The sequence below is a fragment of the Mauremys reevesii genome, linkage group 16 (assembly GCF_016161935.1).
Source record: "Mauremys reevesii isolate NIE-2019 linkage group 16, ASM1616193v1, whole genome shotgun sequence".
NCBI lineage: Eukaryota > Metazoa > Chordata > Testudines > Geoemydidae > Mauremys > Mauremys reevesii.
Window position 1 is genome coordinate 8,406,837 of NC_052638.1, and position 15,956 is coordinate 8,422,792.

The 15,956-nt window shown below is 55.3% G+C and overlaps 1 protein-coding gene across 3 annotated transcripts in view; it reads left to right on the forward strand.

The window, feature by feature from the left end:
• The window catches only part of ADGRG1 (adhesion G protein-coupled receptor G1), a 36,422-nt gene that overhangs the window by 15,179 nt on the left and 5,287 nt on the right, over window positions 1-15,956 (forward strand). For all 3 annotated transcript variants that reach the window (XM_039503011.1, XM_039503009.1, XM_039503010.1), the window contains 7 exons: window positions 7,342-7,431; window positions 8,268-8,696; window positions 10,784-10,892; window positions 11,160-11,307; window positions 13,578-13,706; window positions 14,785-14,901; window positions 15,506-15,551. In XM_039503011.1, the coding sequence (XP_039358945.1) occupies window positions 7,389-7,431; window positions 8,268-8,696; window positions 10,784-10,892; window positions 11,160-11,307; window positions 13,578-13,706; window positions 14,785-14,901; window positions 15,506-15,551 (1,021 nt within the window). In that variant the 5' untranslated portion in view covers window positions 7,342-7,388. The remainder of the gene's footprint in view (window positions 1-7,341; window positions 7,432-8,267; window positions 8,697-10,783; window positions 10,893-11,159; window positions 11,308-13,577; window positions 13,707-14,784; window positions 14,902-15,505; window positions 15,552-15,956) is intronic.

Genomic DNA, 15,956 nt, shown 5'->3' on the forward strand with positions numbered 1-15,956 from the left:
TCATTTTCTGGGCGTTGACTTGCAGAACATCTCACCCACCACAGGGCGTGCTTCAACACCAGCCTCCCCACACTTCACACCCAGGCCACAATGCCAGCAGGGACCAGAAATCACCAGCTCACTGAGGCCAGGGATGTGGCTACAAACTACAACACTCCGAGCCCTGCTGCAGAGCTCGAGCCGCTTGAGTCCAAACCACATGTAAATACCAAGTACCAGCCATACACCAAGGGCCTCTTGGTGGTTACCTCCCCTCAGCTGGGGCCCTGCCCATTCTTATTTACACCTCACAGCCTCACTAATTAGCATCTGTAGCAAACTGTGTAATCTGCACCCTCAGGAGGAGGAAAGAGAGGACAATGAGTCCTAAAACCATAACTGCTCTGTGTAGTCACCAACCACCCCCTTCACAAAGCCAAGCGCTGGAGCCTGGAAGTCCTGGATCACCCAGGAAACCAAGTCTCCTGGATATCACTGCCAGGAGGTCAGGGCTGAGTATATCACGACAGAGCTCCTGTAACATGGCGTGCCCTCACCGCCGTGGCACCTCCTGTTGGTTACCTTGGGAATTAGCTCATCCCAGCCTTGTAGCGCCTCCTGCTGGCCGCTGCCTCCCTACCAGTACCTGCTTCCTTTCCTCCTTCTCCACTGTAGTTCAGGCCCCGCATCCCTCCCAGCCTGTGGTACCCCCTCTCTCGGGTACTCCCCCGCAGCAGTGTCCCCACTTGGGGTCTTCCCCTACATGGGGAACCCCAGTCCCCTAAGACCACCTCACCTCAGTGAGCCACTGCCAGTCTTCATCTAGTCCCTTCGCTCAGGGGCAAACTGCAGTCTGAAGTGGCCACTCATCATCGGCCAGGGGATTGGACCTGCTGCCTCTTCCTCCCCTGGCTGCTTCCTCACAGCCCTAGGACCTCCTCCGGCCCTGACAGCAAGGCCTCTGCCTGGGGGCTGGAGCTTCCCCAGTGCCTCCCGCCCTTCCCCAGCACTGTGCTGTCTAAAGTACCTTTTTTCTCTGTCTGGCAGCTACAGCCATTTCTCTCCACAATTGGAAAGAGACTGCCTGCTTTCTGGCCCTGCAGCCCTTTTATAGGGTCCAGCCTGGCCCTGATTGGCTGCCTCCCAGCCTTTTCTGATTGGCTTTCTGCCCCAGCCCATTCCAAGGGCTGGCTTTTAACCCTTTCAGGGCCGGAGCTGGGTGACCACCCCGCTACAGCTCCCTACTCCTGGATAACATCATGCATCTCTGGCTATAGCTGATTCCCTTGCAAAGAATCATAGATATGAAGGGCAGGCAGGGACCTTAAGTGGTTCTCAAGTGCAGCTCCCTGCACTGAGGCAGAACCAAGTCATGAGGTCTTGCAACAAACAGCTTTATGGGAAAGCAGTGTCAGCACAGCCTGAGTTGGAGAGAGGGTGGGCAGCCACCACCCTGGCTCCCTTTCCCAACATGGTTTCACTCAGTGAGGAGCACAAGTGCCTCAGAAACAGGCCAGGATGAAGCTGACTCAGGGCGCACCAGTGTGTGGAGAATGGGGAAATGGTGACCGTGCACTCTAGCCATCTCCCTCCCCAGCTTCAGGGTGTGACGCCTGATACATGGACGCTGCAGTGACCTGTGAGAGGGCAGCGTGTGAGGGCTCCTGGCTCGATGCATTTCCTGAGAGCAGAAACAGCAGTGAGGAAAGTATCTGGGGCAGGGAATGGCACGCTGGGGAAACCTGCGGTCAGTTGTAGAACTGACCAGGCTCCTAGCAAGAAAGCAGCTGTGGGGCTGGAGAACAGAGAAGAGCAACAAAACAGACGAAGAGGCTGGGGCCCTGAGAGCAAGCTGTGCCAAGTGAGGGGCCATGTAAGGGGCGGTTTTCAAAAGCCCGCCGAACTGGGCTAACTCTGCTCCCGCTGAAGCCAGTTGCAAGACTCCGATTGACGCCCTAAACAACTCTAAGGGAAAGGAGGAGGGTGGTGTTGAATCTTTAGCAAAATCTTCCTTTCTCCCAAACATTAATTAGGCGTTAGAATTAAATAGGCCTCAACAAATACAAAGCCTTTTAAACGGCCTAACTAAAACTTCTGGCCCCTTAACTTTCAGCCTCTTGTGTCATCATTTTACCAGTTTTCCAGCCACCATAGGCCACGTCTGAACTGGGGAAAATTATGCACATTTCCCACATTGCTTGAACCAGTCTGTCTGCACTAGATGTTAGCAATGTAGGGAGCCCTAGTGAAAATGACCACCCACGGAGACAGGATGAAAGACTGTGGGTATATCTACACAGCAAAGAAAAACCCACAGGTCTCGGCTGCAGGGCTGCTTCATTACTGTGTAGAATTCTAGGCTCGGGCTGGAGCCTGAGCTCTGGGATCCTCCCACCCTGCTGGGTCCTGGAGCCGGGGCTCCAGCAATGAAACAGCCCCACAGTCTGAGCCCCATGAGCCTGCGTCTGCTGGCCCAGCCCAGCTGTGGGGTTTTCTGTGCGTGTACGCATACCTGGACAGGCAAACGTATATCACCCAGGGAGGGAAAGGGAAATGGAGAGAGAGGAGACAGAGGGATGGGCTGATTATTAGGTGAGAGAGCAAGGATGAAAGAGGAGAGAGGGCTGAATCGGGTTTGGAGATGTAGAGTCGATGGAAAGGAGTGAAGATTGGGAACAGGCTGGAAGGGAAGATGTGAGAGGAGAGGAGGACAGAGAAGATTGACAAAGGGGGACACAGAAAGAAGGAGGGAATGTGAGAGGAATGGAGAGAAGGAAATGGGATTAATTCAGAGTGGAGCAGATCAGCTATTGCCTCCCCCATGACCCCTTCTACTTCCCCAGGAGACATGCAGGCCAGCATTCCCTCATCAGACGCTACTTCAGAGCAGCTGTTGGGCAGCCCTGTTGTCTCATTCCCTGGTGTGTCTGCCAGCTCCTTGGCCCACACGATGCCAGACAGCATTGGGCAAAGCGAAACTTGCGCTGCGAGCCAGAGTTTCTGAGCAGCAGCTGCACAGGGGCTCCAGTCACTTTGCTCTGCCGTGCTGATCAATACCCTACTTTCTGGTGTGGTTAGACAATGAAACTGCTCTAAAAATGAACACGCAGGGCCGTGCAGCCTGGAGGTGGAGGTAGCGTACAGGCAGTAAGCACCCACTCTGGCTTTCGAGCTGAGTGCTGGCCCATTGATGTAGCTGGGCTGGTGAAAAGGAGGCATGTGGCACTGTTAGCATCTTCTGTTTGCATCTGAAGCTGTGAAGACCACTCCTAGCACTGCATAATACCAGCCCCTGGCACATTGTTTGCACAGCAGCTGTGACAGATAGGGCTCCTAAACTAAGCTTGATCTGTGTTTGCGTTGGAAACCTCCAGCTTCAGTTCCCGCAGCAGCTGGGTGCGTCAGATCTTATTCAAATTGGGAATAGAACCACAAGAGCTGTGCAGTTGACCACACAAGCAAGAACAGGAGCTGCTGAGCTGTCTGTTGCTGAAGTCACTAAGGGATGGCCAAGAGCATGTCATGACTTCCCTACTCTGAGTTTTCTCTCTGGCCTAACCAAACTCTGTTACTCTTCCCTTTATTCCCCCTTATCTTTATGCTGGATCCCTGTTAACACACTGCAGCCACAGCACAATTGGCTCAGACAGAAACCAGCACCTGACTGCTGGGGTTAAAAACCCAAAGACTTGGTTCCCATGAGCGCAGGCAGCTCTCATGCTTGGAGGAGTAACAGCAGGTCTGTGCTGCCTGCCAGAGGGCTGACGGGCTCTGTGCAGGGTGGAGCACGTAGGTGCTGGCGATCAGGCTTTGGAAAGCTAGCGGCTGCATCCCAACAGCAGGGAATTCTCAGAGGTTTAAAATTCTGACTCAAGGGAGGTTTTTTCATTAATTTCACTGATGCCAAGATTTCATCCGGAGAGTCTGATTCTAATTTCACTTTCAGTGGCTTTCCCCCAGTTTAATTCAGCTGATTCCAAGGGAGTTTTGACTGATTTACACCTGCATATGCTAGATCAGAATCACCCCCAGACGTTCATAACGACAGTAAAGAAAAATACAAATAGGGCCTTGCCACAGAGTTTTATACTAGCTCGGCAGCAGCACCTGGAAAGGAGTAACCATGGAAGCATGACCTGGTGTCCTGGGAAAGGAGCAGGTAACAAGGACACCCCAGCTTTCCCATGCAGGCAGGAGTGGGGGAAGGAATGAGTTGACATCTGAGGGGTGGGGAGAGTTTTGACTAGACTGTTCAATTCTGGAGGCAGACAATGGAACGTGGCAAGAGAGATTGTGCAGACAAGCTAGTATTGTGGGCAGGGCCTGTCTCTGTACCTGGCACAGTGGGGCCCGGATTCCTGATTGGGGCTGTTAGGGCGACTGCAATATAAATAATGAACAAGAGCGTCACTTCCTTTGCGGGGGCCACGACCCCCAGCCCACACACTCAGCTGAGTTGTATGTTTCTCCTCTGGTGTCCTGCTTCTCACTGTTCTTTCTCTCCTCCCCACCCCTGCACTCACCCCCTTGTGAGCGACACACACAGAGCGTTGCATATTTCAGTGTGTTCGAATGTAAATGAGCCTGTGTTGGCTGGTTTTATTATCTGAGAGCAGTAGCGTGGGAAAGGCTGATATACAAGTGCAAAGAACGTGCTGCGAAATCCTCCAGCCTCGGAGAAGCAGTAGAGTAGAGGAAGAAATCATAACCTCCAAAGAGCAAACAGACTCCCCCTGTGCTCACAAGTGATTGACCAGCTAGTCCTGCTGGGAACTTTGGTTAGTTGCTTTAGTGCTGTGAAGGTGCTGGGTTGACAACCCTTGAGACTGGAATCGTCCCTTGTAGCCACAGAACAGGTACAACAGGGGCAGTAGCAAGCTTCCCTAACACTCTCCCACCAGTCTCCATGGCTTCGCTGCTGAGAGACCCTCCAAGGAAACACCACTTATGGGAAAACAGGAATCACCATCCTGGGTCAGATCAGTGATTCAACAAGGAACCTAAGAGCAGACCAGTGGAGAAGCCAGTCCAATATCCTATCTCTGGATATCTCTGCCCTGCAATAAGCTGAATGCAGCTCCTATAGCAGAGGTGGGCAAACTACGGCCCGCGAGCCACATCCGGCCTGCGGGACCCTCCTGCCCGGCCCTTGAGCTCCTGGCCCGGGAGGCTACCCCCGGCCCCTCTCCTGCTGCTCCCCCTCAGCCTCAGCTCACTCCACCACCCACGCAATGCTCTGGGTGGCAGGTCTGCGAGCTTCTGGGGCAGTGCAGCTGCAAAGCCCAGCCTGACCCCGTGCTCTGCTGCATGGTGGCGACGGCGTGGCTGGCTCCAGCCGGGCAGCGCGGCTATAGTGCCGCCAGCCACCAGTGCTCCAGGCAGCGCGGTAAGGGGGCAGGGAGAAGGGGGGGATAGATAGAGGACAGGGGAGTTTGGGGTGGTGGTCAGGGGGCAGGGATGTGGATAGGGCTTCGGGGCGGTCAGAGGGTGGGGAACGGGGGTTGGATGGGGCAGAGGTCCCGGGCCGGGACAGTCAGGAATGGGGGGGGTTGGATGGGGTGGCAGGGGGCAGTAAGGGCAAGGGTTCTGGGGTGGTCAGGAGAAGGGGTGGTTGGATGGGGCAGGGGTCCCAGGGGGCCGTCGGGAATGATAGGGGACGTTGGGGGACTGGCAGGGAGCAGTCAGGGGACTGGGAGAAGGGGTGGTTGGATGGGGCAGGGGTCCCGGGGTGTGTGTGTCAGGAATGAGAGGAGGGGTGGGAGGGGGCAGCAGGGGGCAGTCGGGGGAGGGGTTCGGGGTGGTCAGGGGACAGGGAGGGGTGGATGAGGATGAGGCAGGGGTCCCGGGGGAGAAGCAGGTGGATTGGGGTGGGGTGGGGTGGGGACCACGACCCCTTCCCCTAACCGGCCCTCCATACAATTTCTGAAACCCGATGTGGCCCTCCGGCCAAAAAGTTTGCCCGCCCCTGTCCTATAGGCGAACTCTCATATGCACACTTGCATGGCTAAAAATAGCAATGTAGATGCAGCAGCGTGGGCTGTACAAGCACAGCGGGGACCCTGGTTTCCTACTGACATTGCTGAAACCCTCTCTTCTATTTTTAGCCACGATAGCGTGGGTATATCTGCTGGAGCAGCCTCGCTGCTTTGATTTCATGATAGACTTACCCTCTGGCAATGGCCAGTCCCACTTGCTTCAGAGGAAGGAGCCTAAACCCGGTATTGGAATATTGTGGACTAGCCTGCGCAGAGGGGCAGCTACTCTCAGTTGTAGCAGTGGGTTTTGCGATGTGGACACCTGTCCTTTAGGAGCTGGATCCAGACCAGTAGCTCTTTTCACACATGCTACCGAACAGCTGTCAGAACATTCTGTTCTTTCCTCGTGCTTGATTTCACTTTGTTATAATTTCAGAAGCGCCACGAATCAAAATGGGAGGAAGGAAAAATAGGAGTGAGCCAGGAATCAGATGTAATGCAGTGAAATGGTTATAGAAAAACAGCTGGGGCAGCTATGCTGCCTGTAGAAGTAGGGGTTGAAGTAGAGCAGGGTTTCTCACCCTGTGAGGCGCGACCCAAAATGGGGTCGCTAGAATGTATCAAAACTTTGTGGGGCAGGCTGGGCTCAGTTCCCCACTCTGGACATTGTGACCTGGTGCATGGGGTCTCGGTGCCACTCCGGTTTGCCCCAGCTACCCGTCCATCATGATGACATGGGGACAGCTGGGCCAAATTGGAGTGAGTGGTGCTGCAACCCCAAGCACCAGGTCAAACCTGAGCAGCGCTGCGACCCCAGAGGTCACAACTCCCAGAGCAGGGAGCTGATCCCAGCCAGCCCTGGGGGCTAAGAGCTGGGAGGGAGCAGCTGGGGTCACATTCTCTGATAAATGCTTGCACTCCAGTGTACCCCCTGCCTGCAGGACCTCCCAATGTACCTGTCCCTGTGTCCTGCACTGCTTCCCACAGCTCCCATTGACTGGGAATGGTGAACCGCAGCCGCTGGGAGCTGTGGGCAGCCGTGTCTATGGGCGGTCAATGTAAACAAACCGTCTTGTGGCCCACCAGCAGATTACTCTGACGGGCCACAGGTTGCCCACCACTGCCCTAGTGGCAGATGACAATAGAACAGTTGTGACCAGCCTTCTTGCATGGATAGAGCTACCATTCTTTCTTCTCTCTGGTACTCACAGGAACACAATTCCTGGCATTTGCAGGTGTCCCACACCTAGTGTGGTAGCTCAGCTCAGCCCATGCCGATGCAAAAAGAACTACGGGCTTTTCTGTCTGTTCCAGGCCCTGAGATGTGCAAAATTCCTGCAGTTCTCTAGACAAACTCACTCTGCTGTTGTGTGCTTCTATCCCTCAGGGTCAAAGTGTCTCACTGAGGAACATCAAGAGCTGGGAAAGCCGCCCATGATGGATCGCCTCCTTCTGGCTCTGCTTTTCCTGTTGCAAGGTAATATTCTCCCTGTTTATTGTCTCACCTCTACGCTGGTCTATATGGCTTACAACAGCCGAGGTGGCAAAGATGTAGCATTATTAACCTTCTGCTCCACCACCAGTGCCAGGATAGTACCTGTTAGGAGGAAGCAGTGGTCCCAGTATGGGTGGAGTGAGGAGGGGGGCAGGAGGCATAGAGGGAAAGTCCCTCTAAGTTTCCTGAAAGACAGAGAGACCGTCATTGTGTTCCGAGGTGGAATTCCCCTCTCCTTCCAGGACAGACGGGAGGCATGTAGATGAATCAGGGCAGGAACAAGACTGGATGGATATGGAGAATGCATTATTGTTATCTGTGTTCCTCTTGCCCTACAGCACACCTGGGAGTGAACAGCCACCCGGGTGAGGTTAGAGTCCATTCAGAGGAAGGATGGGCCTGGCCTGAGCCTCAGGAGAGTTGGGTTCACATGCTTGCTCTGCAAACACCTCCCTGGGTGACCATGGGCAGTCACTTAGTCTCTCTGGGCCTCACTTCCCCATCCATACCATGGGGATAACAGGCCTGCCCTGCCTCACTGGGGAGTGTGTGGCTGAAGACATGAACGACTGGGAGGCACTCAGACACTATGGTAGTGGGTTCTTACATGGCTCCCAAGATTTTCAGAGCAGGGGCTCTCTCTCTCTCTTCTATATGTGCAGCACCTAGCACAGTGGAGCCCCTGAGCCTGTGATCCATGTAATAATTAGTAGACAGGTGTCATGTAGGGTCATTGAGGTGAATAACCTGGGGAACTCCTGGCATATGGAGCCCCTCTGGCTGAGCTACACCTTACAGTGCGGTTTTGTGTAACGCAGGGGTCAACGGAAGCAGCCGCCACACAGAAGACTTCAGATTTTGTGGCGAAAGAAAGCAAACGAAGAAAAGCCATATCACTTATCAGATGCGGCCAGAGAACATCATCATCATCGAGAACAGTGCTGAGGTGCTGAAGATAAGTGCGCCATTCGAACCAAACCTTGTAAGCTGCCCTTTACCGGACAAATTGGGGAACTACCGCTTCTGCCTCTACTGGTACCAAAGCGATGGGATTTTCAACCTCACGTATGGCAAAAGCAACCACACGCTGAGTACCAAGGCGCACCCTTCCTTCAACTCTTCAAACCCCAGCGCACCGCAGAACAAAAGTGGGGTTCCTGTGCTTTCCAACGTGTCCTATGCCTATGGCAGAGGCCTGCGGAACACCTCCCTCAGCAGCGCTGCTGTTTACTCCTTCTCCATCCATGGTACAGTTGAATCAACATGTTAAATGGGTTAGAGAACTTGCAGTGGTATCATTGCAGCCTCTGAGCATGTTCCATCTTGGAAGCTAAGCAGGGCTGGCTCTGTCTGCCCATGGATGGGAACGTTCTGGGAAAACCCCAGAGGTAGCTGAGGTACCATTAGAAGGTAGAGAAGGGCAGTTGGCTTCTCCACTGGTCACTAATTCCATCATTTTTCAAAAATGGCCACGAGTTTTGGGTTCCTCATTTTTTAGGCACCCACATGCAGCGCTCTGTGGCCGATTTCCCCATGGTGTCGAAATCCCACCTCTCCCACTGATGAGAACTGGAGTTGTGGGTTCTCAGCACCTCTGGAAATCCAGCCCAAAGTTTCTCTGTGTAAGCACACAAAATAAGTGACCACTTTTGAAGATGTGGCTGCAAAGGTCCTGCATTTCACCAGATAATCCCTCATCTAGTCACAAGGTCCCACCTTTAATGGCCAGTTGTGCTGCCTTCAGCAGTGCCGGGGTCCTCAGGTCACAGCTGTATGGGGGCCTTATAGGGATCCATCATGACACCAGCAACACTCCATCCTTTAGAACAGAGGTGGGCAAACTACAGCCCGTGAGCCACATCTGGCCCACGGGACCATCCGGCCCGGCCCCCGAGCTCCTGGCTAGCCCCCGGCCCCTCCCCTGCTGTTCCCCTCCCCCGCAGCCTCAGCTCACTCGCTCCACCTCCGGCGCAATGCTCTGGGTGGCGGGGCTGTGAGCTCCTGGGGCAGCACAGCTGTAGAGCCTGGCCTGACCTGCTCTGGTCTCTGAGCTGCGTGGTGGAGGTGGTGGCTGCGGCATGGCCTGGCTCCAGCCAGGCAGTGCAAATGTAGCACTGCCAGCCACCGGTGCTCCAGGCAGCGCGGTAAGGGGGCAGGGAGCAGGTGGGGTTGGATAGAGGGATGGGGAGTTTGGGGTGATGAGCAGGGGGCAGGGGTATGGATAGCAGTTGGGGTGGGAACAGGGGGTTGAATGGGGGCAGGGGTCCCGGGGGCAGCCGTCACGAATGAGAGGAGGGGTTGGATGGGGCGGCGGGGGTCCCAGAGGCGCTGTCAGGGAACAGGGGGTTGGATGGGGCAGGAGTCCCGGGGGAGCAGATAGGAGGTGGGGGCTGGGCCACGACCCCATCCCCTAACCGGCCCTCCATACAGTTTACGAAACCCGATGTGGCCCTCAGGCCAAAAAGTTTGCTCACCCCTGCTTTAGAACATCTGCACAGTTGGAAACTGCTGAGATCAGATGGAGCTCTGGCTGCTAGGACCTGCAGTCTCCATGGTTAGAGATGTGCAGAGCAAGAGACGGGAGAGCAGGAGCATGCATGCTGGAGATTGCACCTTGAGATTCTCAGCCTGTGCAGATAGGAATGACACAAGTTTACACCTATGCTAGAGCTGCTGTAACCTAATGGCCTGCCAGACAGTGTGGCAAAGCGATTGTCAAAGTATCCATTACCAGCCATTACCCTCCGCTAGCCCATTCCTTACAGTTTGGTGCAGCCAGCTGGCTGTTCAGGAGCCCTCTGCAAACTTCAGCAAGCCCATCTCCTGTGCAACTGAAGCCCAGGGGAATGAGACATGTGTCCTGATGGATGCAAGAGGCTCAGGGATCACCTCATGCGAATTCTTCCTTTTGCATGGCCAGCCCCAGCAGCTCAGCTCAAAAGGCCAGGTTTGTAAAGGTACTTAGGCACCAGAAGATGCCGAGAAGGGCTTTTGAGGATCCCATTAGGTGCCGAATAACTTTTAAAGTCTGGCCCCAAATGCCTTAAGCTCGACCCGTGCTCTGCTTGGCCATTCAGACCTACCCAGGCATAACCATTGCAAACAGCCTGCGTCTGGCTCCCTACCATGCTGATGTAAATCAGGAGTGGCTCCATTGAATTCAGACCAGTCCTCATCAGACCCATGATTGCCAATCAATTAAAAATGCAGTTGCCTGAGAACACAGTATAAAGCACTTGCTGCCGGTGGGAGGGATGCTACAGAAACCAGCATTGTCTCCTCTTCACAGAACTAATCACAGCATTCTCTTTTCTTTCCACATCGACTGCTGAAGACATCAGCAAGGTGCATGAGATTAAAGAAGAATTAAGGAATTTAGAAAACTACATGAAGAATCCCAATAAACCCACTGGAAGAATGACCAGTGCCAACGCACCATATAAGTGAGTAGTTACACAAACCATGTCCATCTCCTCCTCTCCCAGATCAGGTGCTTGCCATCACTGTCTATACAGCCGCACATGCCCGAGGAGTGTCTGTGGGGAGCTCTGGTTTTCGGGAGAGGTCGGTCAGATGTAGAGCCTCCCAGCCCCAGCAGCAGGTCCTCAAAACTCTCCTCCTGTCACTTGCTGGTGGTACAGCCCCTGCCTTGAGGCTCTCTTCCCTCCTACCCGCTCTAGACCCACGCTCTGTTCCTTCTTCCCCAAAAGGAAACTTCTGCGCTTAGAATCGAACCTGGGACAGGTGGTGTTTGAAGGGGAGAGCGAGACTTTTGGGACGAGTACAGTGCGTGCGACTGTTTTGAAGATAGGACCCAGCAACGCCTTTCAGGATCTTCCCTTCATGTCTGAATTGGAGGTGAGTGCAGGTGTGCCAGAGGTCCGGGCTCTTTTTCCCATAGTCACAGAGCCATGACCATAGAGTTTGAGGCCAGAAGGGACCACCAGATCATCTAGTCTGACCTCCTGTACAGTACAGGCCACCAACACCCGCACACTAAACCCAACAACTGAAACGAGACCCAAGTATTACAGCCTAAAGGAGACTGGCCTATTGTGTGCCACAGGCAGAGAACAGCAGGGACCGAGGTGCAGTAATACCTGGGGAGAGCAGGGAAATGATGAAGTGAGATACACTCAAATGATCCTGGCAAGCGACCCATGCCCTATACTGCAGAGACGGGCAAAAAGCTCTCCAGGTCACTGCCCATCTGAGCTGGGGGACAGCTCCTTCTCAACCCCCAATACGGCAGTGATCAGTTAGACCCTGAGTATGTGAGCAAGAACCAGCCAGCCAAGCACCTGAGAGAGAGAGAGAACACTCTGTGCCACCTCAGCACCCCCATTCAATGTCCCACTTCTATCTCTGAGGCTTCAGAGGAAGGAGACAAAAAAATTACCTGGGGGCAAGGGGAAACCCTCCCTTCCTGATGCCTGCCAGTGACCAGCTGAAGCCCTGAAGCATGAGGGCTTCAACTTTATTTTACATAAGAACAGACGGCACAGATTCCATCCCAGCCATCTCTTCTCCCAAATCCAGGGGGTATCTGTTCCCTACAGGTCTCTTACCTGAGAGTCATGCCCTGCTCCAGGGCTTCCCACAGGAGTTGATCTGCTTCTTGTAGCTCTTCCCGATGGTTCCACACCCAGCTGGCCTGCCTGCTGGCTTCTATAATTGCCTCATCCCTAGCTGATCAGTCACAGGCTGGGTCCTGCTCCCCTTAATGGCCCAGCCATCCAGGGACAGATCGAAATTACCTGCAGGGCCTAAAGCAGAGTCTGTGCTAGGAGCCTCGAGCAGGGACCCTAGACCAACCAGAGCATTTGATGCACTTGGCATGTTTCCAGGTTGTGCCTTGTTCCTTGTGGAATCTTTCCAGGTCATGGCGGTTACAGCGTGTAGGTAAAGGGATGCCCTCACCCCGAAAAATCAAACTTCTGCTCTTTATACCGATTGCAAAGGAAATCTCCTCTTCACTCTGGTTTCACTTTCTTCCCTTGCCTTCGGCAGGGCCGCCCAGAGGATTCCAGGGGCCCTGGGTCTTCGGCAGTGGGAGGCCCTTCCGTTCCGGGACCCGCCGCCGAAGTGCCCCGAAGACCCGTGGCAGGCCCCCCCCCCACCACCGAATTACCGCCGAAGACGGAGTGGGACCCGCCGCCGAAGTGCAGCCCAGTCTTCGGCGGTAATTTGGCGGAGGGGGGCCCCCGCCGCAGGTCTTCGGGGCACTTCGCCGGCGGGTCCCGGAAGGGAAGGGCCCCCCGCCGCTGAATTACCGCCGAAGACTGAGCTGAACTTCGGCGGCGGGTCCCGCTCCGTCTTCGGCGGTAATTCGCCAGTGGGGGTCCTTCCACCCGGCAAGAAGACCCCCGCCCCCGGGCGAGTGAGAGACCCTGCTCCTGGGCCCCGAAAAACTCTGGTGGGGGCCCCTGTGGGGCCCGGGGCAAATTGCCCCTCTTGCCCCCCCCTCTGGGCAGCCCTGGTCTTTGGCAGCACTAGGTGGAGGCCAATGCTCCAGCTAGTCGCACTTCCTGGCTCACGAGGGTGATCAGAGGAGCCCCCTGCCCTCACTCCCTAGGAGAGCTCGCTGGCAGGCTGTGCCGTGGGCTCTGCCAGAGGGCTGCGCACCCCTGCGAGGGCAGCCAGGAGGGAACCTCCTTTCCTTGAGACTCCTGCGTGGGGAGCCCGGCCCCGCCCTTCTGGCATGAGGCTGGGGAACAGCGAGAGGCAGGGTGGGCAGAGGACCCGCCTTTAGAGCCCAGGGAGGAGCGTCGAAGTTGTGAGACTTCATCTCAGTGCTGCTGCTGAAGGGAGGGAGCAGCAGGGAACAGCCAACCCGGCTAAACGACTGGAATAGAAACGTGCCGGCATCCCTTTAACACCCAGTCCGGTGCCGTCCACACTAGAAACCAGAGCAGTGATGCCTGTGGGTCCCTGGCCTGGGCTAGACAGCAGTCAGATCCTCAGCTGGGGTAAATCAGCGTAGCTCTGTTGATGCCGATTTACCCCAGCGGATGTTCTGGTGCGTGTGTAGCCAGAGCCTGAGGCTTTCCCTAGTGTCCTGAGCCTGCGCAGCCTCGCCGCGAGCTCCAGCCACTCTTCTGAGGGCTCTGCTGGGCTTTGTTTTGCAGGTGGGCAGAGAGGTCCATGGGTTTGCGGTGAATCTGCCGAGGATCCTCTTTGCACAGGCGAAGGGCAGGCGGGGGAACGCTGAGAGGAGAGTGCTCCTGATGGATATCAACAGCCAGGCCCTTTTCCAGGTAACGACCGGGCCCAGGGATGGGAGTGAATTTGGTGCATGTGTGTAGTAAGCGAGGGGCTGATAGTGCAGGGCAGCGCCGGGCCAAGTTTGGTTGGGAGCAGCTGCTGCGAATGCCGATGATACCGGCTGTGCACAGCTCTGCCAGGGCAGCTCGAGAGCATCCCCGCTGCCGGTCAGTGTGAAATCTAACCTGCCACGCAACTTCCTGCTCAGCTAGGTTTGGGCTGGCACCCAGCTCTGACCCCCGACTCACAGCACCCCCTGCTATGCCAGCCCTGGCCCCTGCCCAGCCCAGCCCTGCCAGTGCCCCTCCCCTGACTCTCCATACCTCCTGCTCTCCCAGCCCAGAGACTCCCTGAGCTGATGCTGCCTATCTGAACTGTACCCAGTGGCACAGTGTCCTGTGTGAACAGATTGAGTAGGATGAGACCCAACAGCTTCTTTTTGCTATGTGCCAGGCTCCCAGCTCCCATTTCTAGAGGAGCCAGGCCAGCGTACTCACGGTGCCTCCCTTCTGGAAAACACTTCAGACCCATCATAGACACACACCCGGACAGTGCTAGGAGAGTCCCCAAATTCAGGTTCTGGCCAAAGCTCTGCTGGTTGTGATCTCCCTTTGTGCCTAGCGACTGGAGCTCAAACCAGTCCCTGGCTGGGCTCCAGAAGAAATGCCTCCACCCCAGTCTCCTGGCAGGGTATTGTACAGCTAGGGGGGCAGTATGAAAGGTGGCACCTTATCCTGAAGTATCGGACTGCAGCTCCTCTCAGTGTCAGGACCCCAGAGCAGCTGGACCATTGGTGGTTGAGATCTGGCCTTTGCCACAGTAAATTTGAGGTCACCTGGTGTGGATATCTGTGCTACATCATCTGTGACAGCGGCGAGTCACAACCTGAGGAGAGACTGTGCTGGCTCCCGTAGCCTGTGTGCACAGACCCTTCTTGGGTCCGTATTGTCTGCTGAGGAAGGTGACAAGGAAGCTCTCTGGGTCTGAGATCTCTGAGGGTTATATAGCAACTTGGTGTCCAGCAGCTGTAACTCTCCCACGCTGGCATCACGGTCTTTCCATCTCTTTCAGGACCAGAACGGCAGCAGGGTGCTCGGTGAAAAGGTGATTGGCATCACCGTGGGGAACACCTCTGTATCAGGCCTCCCACAGGACGTGGTCCTCAAATTCTTTCATGACCAGCTACCGGTAGGAGTGAGAAACAGCCCCATTCAAATCAGTCTGCCCAGGGTGGGAGAGAGGGGGCGGAGGCTGGGACTCTACCAACACAGATTCTGCCCCAGCTCTGTCGCCCCATCCTCTCTAGGGGATGCTCTTCCAAAAAACGTAACTCAGGACAACTAGCCACTTCCAGGTGATCACCTCCAGAGATAGTATCGGGGGTAGCCGTGTTAGTCTGTATCCACAAAAACGACAAGGAGTCTGGTGGCACCTTAAAGACTAACAGATTTCTTTGAGCATAAGCTTTCATGGGTAAAAAACCCACTTCAGATGCATGGAGTGAAAATTACAGGTGCAGGCAGAGAGACAGCACAACCGGTGTCTTTGATCTTTCCCTGCCCCAATAGGCTGTTGCTGGGAGCAGCCTTCCTGTTGAAAAAGGAGGGGACAGGCTGCAGTGCTGGGGAGAGAATGATCTTTGTTTCCTAGCCCCTGTCACTTGACAAGAGCCAGAGTTTCTTTTCTCCTCCTGCCCCATCTTTCCCTTGATCTGCCCCTCAGCCAAACTCGCCTGCCCCCTGAATAACCCAGAGAGGCTCATGCATCACCAGCCATGTTCTTGTCCTTTCAGAGGAACGTGACTCCACGGTGCGTGTTCTGGGATGTGAACTCCAGCCGTGAGTATCTCAGAGAACAGGCTGTTTTGCAGTCCCCTGGGGCCTGGGTCTCCCCAGGACACTGACAGCTATGCAGTGGGGGAGTGCAGTGCTGCCCTCCCGATTTGACAGCGCCTTATGCTGGCTTTGCACAGATGTGAGGACTCAAGGTGCAGGGCAGGTGGGAACCAGACCCCTAGTCTAGCTGCCCAAGGAAGGGACTGTGTGTCAATCACTCTACAGCCTGAAGCATGACACTGGACTGTCCTTGGTATTTTAACTCTTGTAAAGACAAACTCTGGGCCACGTCCAGCTCCCATTGGAGTGGCTGGAAAGACTCCCGTTTACTAGTGGGATTGGCCCAGCGCATGGTCAGTGGCTGGATACATCCATCCATTTTCTGAGAGGAGACGCTGATCGGTTTTC